Source organism: Lactuca virosa, chromosome 4, assembly GCF_052849685.1.
Source record: "Lactuca virosa cultivar CGN04683 chromosome 4, Lactuca_virosa_CGN04683_v6, whole genome shotgun sequence".
NCBI classification, from domain to species: Eukaryota; Viridiplantae; Streptophyta; class Magnoliopsida; order Asterales; family Asteraceae; genus Lactuca; species Lactuca virosa.
The window spans coordinates 429,786,698-429,798,876 of NC_136429.1; the positions used below are offsets into that span (position 1 = coordinate 429,786,698).

At 43.6% G+C, this 12,179-nt stretch overlaps 1 protein-coding gene across 1 annotated transcript; it reads right to left on the reverse strand.

The window, feature by feature from the left end:
* Positions 1 to 416: 416 nt before the first annotated feature.
* LOC145109040 (ATP synthase subunit beta, mitochondrial-like) lies at positions 417 to 3,407 on the reverse strand. Its single transcript, XM_079046147.1, has 8 exons — positions 2,740 to 3,407; positions 2,574 to 2,649; positions 2,391 to 2,479; positions 2,204 to 2,321; positions 1,872 to 2,134; positions 1,554 to 1,778; positions 1,166 to 1,477; positions 417 to 754 (listed from the first exon to the last, which is right to left on the reverse strand). Exons 1-8 carry the CDS (start codon positions 3,193 to 3,195, stop codon positions 641 to 643), a joined length of 1,653 nt encoding a protein of 550 aa, XP_078902273.1. The 5' UTR covers positions 3,196 to 3,407; the 3' UTR covers positions 417 to 640.
* Between the last annotated feature and the right edge of the window lie 8,772 nt (positions 3,408 to 12,179).

Here is a 12,179-nt window from a genome sequence, read left to right on the forward strand (position 1 = left end):
TGAAAAATACAAAATGTCGTAAAAAAACTAAAAAATTTAAAGTTCAAAAACTAGGTTTTAGATTTATTGTTTTTGTTTAAAATGAGAACTTTAAGTCCGTATTCACGAACAAAGTTTTTTTTTTCTTTCAATTCGAACAAAGATTTTTTTTTCTTTCAATTCGAACTATTTTCTTAAAAACAAATGCTCATAAAAGATTATAAAAGTCGTTTCCATAAAATTTAGCTAAATAGCGTCTAAAATGATGTCATATCATTACATGTGAATGAGACTATTGGTCATTAGGTTTACAAGATCTCAGGTAATATAGTTAAAAAAAGCCAAAAAAAACAAAAAAAATCTTATTTCTTTGTCAAACGATCCTTTGAAATCAATGACACAAAAAACAATAGATCTAAAAAGAACTAAAACCACAATCATACCAATACTACATTTTATTTCTATTAGTCCAAAAATGGAATACATAAGTTAATTGCCTTAAAATGCACCTCTCGGGGCGAAAAATCGGCAGTTAGCCACCGAGAAACATGTAAACAAAAAAAGAGCTCAAGAGTCGAGCTGATACTCATGACTGAAACTAGCTACCCGGATGCACCCGAATAAAATTGTATTATAAATAAAACAAACAAAACAATGACAATTAACTAGCATTCTCTTTGGCAATCCTCTCAGCTTTCGCAATCACCTCATCGATTCCTCCAACCATATAGAAAGCTTGCTCTGGCAAATCATCATATTTTCCTTCAATAACACCCTGCATCACATATTGTTAATTATTCATTTATCCATTACAATCATTATATAATAATAATAATAATAACAATGCTACTTTGAATACACATAATATATATTGAGAAATTTTATATGTATCCTACCAAATTGCTTAGTGTATTCATACGAGTGGAATAATATGAGCGGAATAGTGTTTATACACCGATAATTTAACAATTTATATTAGTGATGATATCTATAATAGATATTTTAACAATTTATATTAGTGATGATATCTATAATAGATATTTTTCAGATATTTGATAAATAATCAAACATTTTTCGTAGACATGAGTTTGAACACCATTTTTTATTTTTATTTTCATATATGATTTAACTTTTCAAATAAAAAAAAATATATATACAAGATTGGATTGGGGAAAATTTTATATACCTGGAAACTGGCGACGCTTTCCTTCAACTCGACGTACTTCCCCGGAGCGCCGGTGAAGACTTCTGCAACATGGAAGGGTTGACTCAAGAAACGCTGGACCTTACGAGCACGAGCAACGGTGAGTTTATCGTCTTCACTAAGCTCATCCATTCCTAAAATGGCGATGATATCCTGCAGATTCTTATAGTTCTGAAGAACCTTCTGAACGCCACGAGTAGTGTTATAATGATCTTCACCAAGAATACGAGGAGAAAGCATTCTAGATGTTGAATCCAATGGATCCACAGCCGGATAGATTCCAAGCTCCGAAATCTACATTAAAGTTTTACACCAAATTCAGGAAAAAGATCGTGTTTTAGTAGGAATGATAGAACGATAGCTAGTCTACCTGTCGAGAAAGCACGGTGGTGGCGTCTAGATGAGCGAAGGTGGTCGCCGGAGCAGGATCCGTCAAGTCATCGGCCGGCACGTAGATAGCTTGCACTGATGTAATGGATCCTTTCTTGGTTGTCGTAATACGCTCCTGAAGGCCTCCAAGATCCGTCGCTAACGTCGGCTGGTAACCGACGGCCGACGGAATACGTCCCAACAAAGCAGACACCTCGGAGTTCGCCTACCGGAAAAAAAATAAGCACGAAAACCATTCATCAATAATGAGAGAGAGAGAGAGAGATGTGTTGATTTTAATGGTGGATATATGCTTCACCTGAGTGAAACGGAAAATGTTGTCGACGAACAGAAGCACGTCCTGTCCTTCAGCATCTCGGAAGTGTTCGGCGACTGTAAGTCCGGTGAGTCCGACACGAGCACGAGAACCGGGGGGCTCATTCATTTGACCGTACACCAACGCACATTTGCTTTCCATTTGTTGGTCTCCGAGCTTAATGACACCACTCTCGATCATTTCTCGATACAGATCATTTCCTTCTCGAGTTCTTTCACCAACTCCGGCGAACACCGAGAAACCACCTGATCAGAATTAAACATGAACCTTCGTATTCCATCATATACACAAGAAATTAAAAGGGTCTTGCTTACCATGGGCCTTTGCGATATTGTTAATGAGTTCCATAATTAGCACCGTCTTCCCGACGCCGGCGCCACCAAACAACCCGATCTTCCCACCTCTTTGATATGGAGCAAGAAGATCCACAACCTGCAATTGCAAATGGAAAACGAATGAGAAACGTAAAAATTAAAGATAATAAGTGAATATTTTAATCACTTTGATTCCGGTGATGAGGATCTGCTGTTCGGTTTCCTGATCATTGAATGCCGGAGCTTCACGATGAATTGGTAGATAGTGACTCGTTTCTTTGAAATTCAAACGATCAAAAGCGTCAGTAGTTTGAATCAGATTGGGAAGAAAGTGAGCAGATAATTAATGGTGTAAAGATACAATGCTTACTTATTTCACCCCTGTGGTCAATAGGCTCTCCGATGACATTTATGATTCGACCGAGTGTCTCCCTGCCTACCGGAACCTGTAACATGGAATGAAGATTACGATTGAAATCTTGAAGAAAGGAATTGAAGTCTCAAATGGAGTAATTTAACAGAAAAAAAAGTCTTACAAGGATAGGAGATCCGGTGTTGAGAACTTTTTGGCCTCTAACAAGTCCATCAGTTCCATCCATGGCGATTGTCCTCACCATATTCTCTCCCATATGCTGCGCCACCTCTAACACGAGTCTGATCGAATGATCCATCACCTCCAACGCCGTCGAGATCGGCGGCAACCCATCTTCAAACCGCACATCCACGACGGCGCCGATCACCTGACAGACCCGACCCACAGCACCTTTACCTGTATATTCATCGGTAATCTTCCCGGTTGTTTCGGAAGACGTCGGAGACGACGAGAGTGCGGCGGCTGCCGTAGAGTATCCTGCTGTCGCTGCCCGGTTCAACAGAAAACCTACCGGCGAAGGGCGGTAACGTGGACATGGGGTCGGTGGATTGTGGAGTTTTGTGATTGAAGGTGATTTAACACGGCGGAAAAGGGAGGATACAAGCCTCCGGGAAGCCATATCAAATCGGAAAATGGTGGCTGATTGGGTTTCTTTCGAATCGATTCAAATCAATTTATTGACATTTGCTATTGAAATGGTGATGGGGATTTTTAAGGAAGATGATGAGTATGAGTGGTGAGTGAATTACGAGTGAAATATTGGGGTGAAGATTTATTTGCAAGGTTGAGTTTCGTTGTGATCTTGCTTTTCCGATGGGTACGTCGTCGGACGAATTCAAATCATGGCCGGGCGCCACGTGGTGTTGGAACACGGCATACCCGGCAATTTTAGAGCTGAAATTGTTTTGTATTTAGTGAAATAAACTTATGACCCTTTACTTTAAATTGTTTGTCACATTGGACCCAAAAGTATCATCGTTTACCAAATATGCCCACACGTTTTAGTGTTGTTCATACTAGGCACTACTATGAAACTCTAACGACAAAATTTAGTTGAAACTAGGTGTATGGTTGTATGCCTCTGGTTGAAGATTACGTATGAATAAAATTATATTGCTAAAATATTATCGAGTAATAGTTCAAATTGGCTGTAGTTCATGTCCATATAAATGGCATTTCAACGAGCACTTCTTTGCAACCAATGTTTTTTTTGCCAGTCTCCTCTAAATTTCATATGTTATAACAATTAAATAGGAGCATACCCACCTAGTCAATTTCAACACTCATATGTTACATTAGGTGATATATTTTCAGAAATACGATTTACTCATATTTTCCTCGTGCATCCACTTATATTCATACCAATATAAAAAGTAGAAAACCATACCATTTGAACGGTCTACATCAATCCTTCCCCCTAAGGTTCACGTGAGATATCAATCACGGAACATTAGACAAGCAAAATTTGAGTCATTGATATATTATATGAAATTTCACTCCTTAACCATCAGACTCATCATAAAGGTTATTCACAAATATATATTACCATAACTTGTAATTCGATAACCAATGTCATAAACATATGTATGTTTCGATCTCAAAACTTATTTTCTTCGTTAAATGATTTTTCTAGTAAAATGCACAAATAAAACATAATAATACATATGTATCATTGTAAAGCCCATTGAAGGGAAAAAAACATCTTATGGGATATGTGCCCAAATAACTATATACTCGCATCGATGTTGATTTGAGAATCAACATATATATCACAACTTTTTTTAATCCTCAGTAACATCATCATTTTGATCTATCTATAATACCACAGTTTTCTTTCTTCACATGTTGGTCGATACAAACAACTTACATTCGACATAGATAAACTCCACTTAAAAGTCTCTTTGACTACAAACCTTGTACAATCTATATATATTGCATACGATAGGTCGTAACTTGTTTTCTATTGTATAAAGAAAAGGCATTACATGTTGTACAAACCCTAACATCAAGCCCTTCTAATAGTGCTCTCCATACATGTTGTAAATTGGTTTTGTAATATCAAGCTAGGTTATATGCAAACTAAAAATTAGATCTGTAAGTTCGTATCCTGGTCATATATGTTATGTTTATCAAATTAGTGATTAAATTTATTTTTAATCAAAACTCGAGGTTTTTGCCTATGTTTAAAACCTAAACATCTCTAAACATATTAAGGACATACTTTATGAAAACTAACAAGATATAGAACGGTTAGGGTTTCATATTATTATCAAATGAGAAGTATAAAGATATAATGAAAGGAAAAGACAATATATAGACTAGCTAATTAGGGTTTTCTAGCTAATGGGCCAACATAAGACCCAATACAAAATAAAGCTCATAATCTTATTAGGCTAACACTCCCCCTCAAACTCACAATGCAACAACAAGGAAGAGAGATAGTCAATGGCTTCATAAGAATATCAGCATTTTGCAAAGTGGAAGAAACATAAGGAAGAGAGATAGTGCCCTTCTGGAGATGATGTTGTGTGAAATGACAATCAATATCAATGTGTTTTGTGCGCTCATGAATCATTGAATTCTTGCCAATCATTATCGCACTCTTGTTGTCACAATACAAAGGGGTAGGCTGAGAGATGTGAACGCCCATATCTGCAAGAAGCCACCTCAACCCTTTGGAGACTGAGCAACTTCAATCCCCAAGAAATAACGTAGCAAACCCAAGTCTTTCATAGCAAAACGGTGAGTCAAATCACGCTTTAAAGACTCTATACCATCATGATCATTACCAGTAATAATCATGTCATAAGGAAAGAATAATCCGACCTGCATTCGTACATCGAACAAATAGAGCTGAGTCATGGTTACTTGGTTGAAAACCAAGTGAAGTAATCACCGTAGAAAATTTCTCAAACCAAGCACGAGGGGGTTGTTTAAGGCCATATAGTGCCTTCCGAAGTCGACAAACTTCACCTGGTTGGTGAGCAATACCAGGGGAGGAGACATGTATACTTCCTCATGAAGATCACCATTCAAGAACGCATTCTTGACATCCATCTAATAAATTTTCCATTGGCGAATGGAAGAAACTGCAATCAAGGTGCGAATAGTCGTCATTTTGCAACAGGAGCAAACGTCCCTCATAATCCATACTGTAACATCCAAATTTTCAAGACCAAAAATTTTGTTTTTAATTAAGTAACTTATAAAACAATTTACTGAAAAATATCAAAGATTCATATCATTTCATAAAACATAGTCACGTGTCTCAGACCATATCATAAAATAGTAATAATGTCAGAGTACAATCCCAAGAATCTCATAATGCGGAAATCCTCTGTGTGTGTGTGTGTGATGCGTTGCTACCGTGTCGGCTCCTTCCCCTTCGAAGAAGAGGTACCTGAAAACAAAACTGAAAACTGTAAGTACAAAGCTTAGTGAGTTTCTCCATCATACCACATATCATACATAACACATACTGCCATGCATATCTAGGTGCCCGACCTACCCTGCTGAGCATACCGGGGTGCTAAACCTACCCCTGCTAGGCATACCGAGGGTGCCTAACCTACCCCTGTCAGACATACCGGGGTGTACGACCTACCCATCCGCTTTATCTCCACCGGTTACGGGGACTATTTCACCCCCTACTACTACCACATAAAACATAATATAATCATACTGCCAGGCATACCGGGGTGCCCGACCTACCCCCTGGCCCTATCGATCGGATATGGGGACTATTCCCCCCACTACCACATAACATCATATCAGGCTAGCACATAATCATAATAGATAACAACATACCATACAATTATCACAAAAACAATTATCTCTACTATAAATATTACTAGTGGGCCGGCCTTGGTGCCTTCGACCCACTTCTACTGGAAGGTAACTCACCTCAACGTCGTGTAGTATCTGGACTGTCCTCGGTGCTGGAATCGACTCCTCTCAAACTCCTACACATAACCATCTTCCTTAATTATCTTTTTATACTCATAACCCTTCCAAGGGTCAACTCAGGTCAAAGTCAAAGTCAAGGTCAACACCTTGGTCAAAGTCAACTTTTGGTCAAAGTCAACATCTGGTTGACTCAACTCGCCGAGTTGGTCCACCAACTCGTCGAGTTCCCTAATCCACCCAAAATACTAAAACTTCGATCCTACTCGTCGAGTCCTTCAAGAACTCGTCGAGTTCTCCTTCATACAGAATTGGGACCCTTTGCTCTTGACTCGCCGAGCTCGTCTATGAACTTGTCGATTCCTTCTTCATACAAGTTGGGACATTACCTTGAACTCGTCGAGTTCTTTGATCTTCAAGTCCATATTCACGTCCATCTTGTCGAGTCCTCTTCTAGACTCAACCATATTGCTCCGAAACATAAGAGGTTGGGGAACCATAACCTGACTCGCCGAGTCCTATGAACGACTCGTCGAGTCCCCCAAGGTTCAAGTCCATGTAGTCGATTTCAGTCGGGCTTAACGCATTCAAAACGTAGATCTGACCTCCTAGGGTCGATATTACACGTAAAGTTATAAACTTTACATGCATGCAAGGTGTTATGAGCCAAAAACACCATTTTCAAGTCTAAAATAAAGTCTAGGCCAAAGGGAAGGGCTAAAGCATGATTATTTCGTAAACTTTATTGATATAGGGGCTGAAAGGGATCTGGATCTGAAGTTACAACTTCAGATCACACTCCATACTCCAAAAAAGGTTCACAAAATTGCTAAAAGATGGCCCTAAACTCAAACATGGAGAGATCTAATGAATGAATGAGAAAGGTACAGACTTTATACCTCAAATGAGCTGGGAATATGACAAAATCTATGGATCTACTTGTTTCCTCTTGATCTCCCAAGCTTCCTCCTTCTTCTCAAGCTTCAAAAACACACAAAATGGCACAAAGTAGCTCAAGAACACTCCCAACTGATTAGGGTTTTGAGAATAAGGGTGATGGAGGCTGGAGTGGAGGCCTTATAAGTTGTTTAAATAGGGTGCAAACCCTAAAATTTAGGGTTTCATCCAGACAGGTCTACTCGTCGAGTCGGGGCTTCTGACTCGGCGAGCAGACTCTTCCACCTACGTCCATTCCTAGTCGTTCAATGTAGTTCAGGCTGTCATCCACCTAAAAATACTCTAGAGGAACCACTGCAGAGTCGTCTACCAGGCACTTCCGCAGCTAGGAGACATGAAAGGTACTGTGAATCTGGCTAAGCTTGGCTGGAAGATCCAGTCTATACCCCACCTTGCCCATCCGGGCTGCAACCCTGAAAGGTCCAATGTACCTGGGGCCTAACTTGCCCTGCTTCCTGAACCGGATGACACCTTTCCAAGGTGACACCTTCAGGAGGACCATATCCCCGACCTGGAACTCCAGGTCCGAACGACGCTTATCGACATAACTTTTCTGCCGACTCTGAGCTCTGTATCCTGCTCCGAACCTACTGGATCCTCTCCGTTGTCTTGAGTACCACTTCGGTACTCCCCATGACCCTCTGCTCAACCTCACCCCAGCATATCGGGGTCCGACACTTCCTCCCGTATAACATCTCGAAGGGGGGACGGTCAATACTCACGTGGTAGCTATTATTGTAGGAAAACTCTGCCAAGGGAAGGTAGGTATCCCAGCTACCACCGAAGTCTAAAACGCATGCTCGCAGCATATCCTCCAAAGTCTAGATGGTCCACTCGCTCTGATCATCCGTCTGCGGGTAAAAAGCGGTGCTAAAATGCAGACGAGTACCCACCTCCTCGTTAAACTTCTTCCAGAATCTGGAAGTGGATCGCACGTCTCTGTCAGAAATCACGGAGACTGGCACTCCGTGTCATGATACTACATCTCGAATGTAGATGTCGACCAGCTTCTTGACCGAAATGCTCTCCTGGATCGAAATGAAATGGGCGTTCTTGGTCAATCGATCCACGATGACCCAAATCGAATCCACTCCCTGTGCGGTCCTGGGAAGCTTCGTGATGAAATCCATAGTAATATCCTCCCATCTCCATATAGGGATTTCCAACGGCTGCATCTTGCCGTGAGGCCTCTGGTTCTCTGCCTTGACCTTCCTGCAGGTCAGGCACCTCTCGACGTACCAGGCTACATCCAGCTTCATGTAGGGCCACCAATAATCAGAACGAAGATCTATGTACATCTTCTTCGCCCCGGGATGGATAGAAAACCTGGATTTGTGGGCCTTATCCATCAAAATATGTCGTACTCCGCCCCAGTACGGAACCCAGACCCTCCAATGCAAGGTCAGCAACTTGCGGCTGCCATAGTCAAACGAGGCCACCTGGCCTATGATCCGCTCGCACTTCCGGCGCTCCTCCCTCATACCCTCAACTTGTGCCTCTCGGATCCGCTCCAAAAGTGGGGTCATCACCGTCATTCTCAAGAAAATGTATCTAATTGGGGCCGCCTTTCGGCTAAGCGCATCGGCCACAACGTTGGCCTTCCCCGAGTGGTAAAGGATCTCACAATCGTAATCCTTCACCACATCTAGCCACCGACACTGCCTCATGTTCAGATTTTGCTGATCCATGAGGTACCTCAAGCTCTTGTGGTCTGTGTAAATGGTACATCGGACCCCATAGAGGTAGTGTCGCCAAATCTTGAGGGCAAAGACAACCTCCCCCAACTCCAGATCATGCGTCGGGTAGTTCGCCTCGTGAGGCTTCAGTTGCCTCGAGGCGTAGGTGATAACATGCCTACTCTGCATCAATACTGCGCCCAAACCTGAAATGGACGCATCGCAGTACACCACAAAATCATCCACACCCTCTGGCAAGTCTAGAATCGGCGCCTCGCATAGTCTCTGTCTCACTGTCTCAAACGCTATCTGCTGCTTAGGCCCCCAGCGAAAGACCACGACTTTCTTCGTCAGTCGGGTCAAGGGTACAACTATATTGGATAAGTCCTGAATGAATCTTCGGTAATAGCCTACCAATCCCAGGAAACTACGAATCTCAAATGGAGACTTCGGAACCTCCCATCTCATCATGGCCTCCACTTTGGTCGGGTCGACTAAAATACTGTTCTGGTTGACAAGGTGCCCATAACTCACATTTGGAGAACTTAGCGTACAAGCTCTCCTTCCTCAAGGTATCCAAAACCTCTCACAAGTTCTCCTCATGCTGCTCCTGCGTCTTGGAGTAAACCAAGATATCATCAATGAAAACTATCACAGACCGAGCCAACATCGGTCTGCATACGCGGTTCATGAGGTCCATGAACGCGGCAGGAGCATTGGTGAGCCCGAAGGGCATCACCACGAACTCGTAGTGGCCATAGCGAGTCCGAAAAGCAGTCTTCTGTATATCCTCATCTCTGACCCTCATCTGATGGTAGCTTAAACGCAAGTCTATCTTGGAAAATCAAGATGCCCCCTATAGCTGGTCGAAGAGATCATCAATCCTCGGGAGTGGGTAACGGTGAAGTGTTCAGCTCCCGGTAATCTATACACATCCAATGCGACCCGTCCTTCTTCTTCACAAATAGGATCGGGGCTCCCCAGGGCGAACTGCTCGGTCTAATGAATCCCTTGTCTAACAGCTCCTGCAGCTGGGTAGACAACTCCTGCATCTCAGGAGGGGCCAACCGATATGGTGCCTTGGCTATTGGAGCTGCACCAGGGACTAGGTCGATCCTGAACTCTACCTGTCTCTCTGGAGGTATCCCAGGCAGCTCCTTTGGGAATACGTCCGAGTACTCCCGCATCACTGGTACGTCACTCACAGTCGCCTTACCTGCCTCCTGGGTATCCATCACGTAGGTGACATACCCTGCGCAACCCTGCTGAAGGTAGCGCCTAGCCCTCGCTGCTAAGCATAAAGCTGGTCCACGTTGCGGTCTCTCGCCCTGAATCACCAGCTCTCCCCCACTTGGGGTCCTGACACGTACCAACTTTTGCGCACAATCGATCACCACCCCATTAGGGCTCAACCAGTCCATGCCTATGATAACCTTGTTCCCTCGCAACGGAATAGGAACCAAGTCTACTAGGTAGCGCTCCTCATACAACCTCAAAACACAATCTCTGAAAACCTATGATGCTCGTACTGATCGGTCATCAGTAATCTCGATCTCTAGAGGGAAATCTAACATGCCTGAAGACTCAGGAAACCTCTTGCTAAGTGCTAGAGAGACAAACGATCGGGTAGTCCCCGAATCGAACAACACCTGGACTGGGATACGTTCACATGGAACGATCCTAAACAAAACACATAACATGGAACATAAATATCATAACCGACATATAACAAGAGCCAGGAAGAAGAAAACATACCCGTCACCACATCGGATGCGACACGTGCCTCCTCAACGGTCAACTAGAAAATCATCTCCTCAGTACTGGAGCATCTGTCTTGCCCTATCGCCTATCCGTAATCCGCAAGGTCGCTAGAGCTGGCGCCGCCACTGGTGCTGCTGCTGCTGTCAATCTTGGGCAATCGGCCTTCTTATGACCCTTCTGATTGCAATGGAAGCAAATCAGGTTTGATGTCCGGAATGTGGGGGTAGGGGCTGTACAATCCTTGCCAAAGTGCCCAGTCTTGCCGCACTTATAGCATCCCGATGACCCTAGTCTATTATCCCCCTCATGTGACTTGCCGCATTTTCCGCAGCGACTCCGCCCCTGATGGCCCTTCGACCTAGAGTCAGATCCCTTGGGTTTCTTCCCCGAAACCCCAGTAACCTGCCCCATCTCTGCCTTCCTCTTCCTGAGGTGCTCGATATCAATCTCTCTCTCCCTCACCCTCGCAATCATGTCCTCCAATGTGGGGCATTCCGAGTAGCTGACATGCTTCCGAACGTCAGCTCTCAACATGTCATGATAGCAGGTATTCTGCATCTCCTCATCCCCCGCATACTGAGGCACCAATAAGGCCCTCTCCTGGAACTTGGCGGTAATCTCCGCCACCGTCTCAGTCGTCTGCCTCATATCCAAGAACTCCCTGGCCAACTGTTGAAGCTCCACAGCCAGCGCGAACTCGGCCCTGAACCTGGTCACAAAATCCGACCAAATCATGGCCTCAATGGCTGAGGCTCCCAGTGAATCACCAACTGACTCCCACCAATCTCGAGCTCGGTCTCTCAAGCACCCTGCAGCATACCGGACCTTCAACCCCTCAAGGCAGAAGCTCGTCAACTGTGCAGACTTGATGTCTGCAATCTACCTCCTGGAAACAATGGGGGTCTTTCACCCCGTGGAAGTCTGTCGCACCACACCCCCTGAAGTCCTTGAAGGAGAGTGTGCGTGTCCCTGACTGAGTGGCAGTCATGTCACTCTGAAATGCCCTGAGGCGATCCTCCATCAGCTCGATAATCCCTTCTTTGATCGACCCGAAAATCACCGGGGTCGACTCAAGGATGCCTCTCATGATCTCAGAAGCAATGAACTCACGTAGTCCCTCATTGACTGGCTCGGCACCCGATCCTGAACCTGATCCTAACCCTGAACCTCCCCCTCTATGTCGTGTAATCACCACCATTCTGAAACAAAACACATAATTTTTCAGGGTCTTACATACCCTCGAGAGGTCTCACACATTCTACAAGTTCCCTAATTCTATCTCACCCCTCCTTGACTCGAGTATGGA

Coding starts and splice junctions, on each gene's coding strand:
- LOC145109040 (XM_079046147.1), bottom strand. CDS start 3,195: ATGGCTTCCCGGAGGCTTGTATCCTCCCTTTTCCGCCGTGTTAAATCA. Junction 2,322..2,390: donor TCCTCATCACCGGAATCAAA/GTGATTAAAATA, acceptor TTGCAATTGCAG/GTTGTGGATCTTCTTGCTCC. Junction 2,135..2,203: donor CAATATCGCAAAGGCCCATG/GTAAGCAAGACC, acceptor AATTCTGATCAG/GTGGTTTCTCGGTGTTCGCC.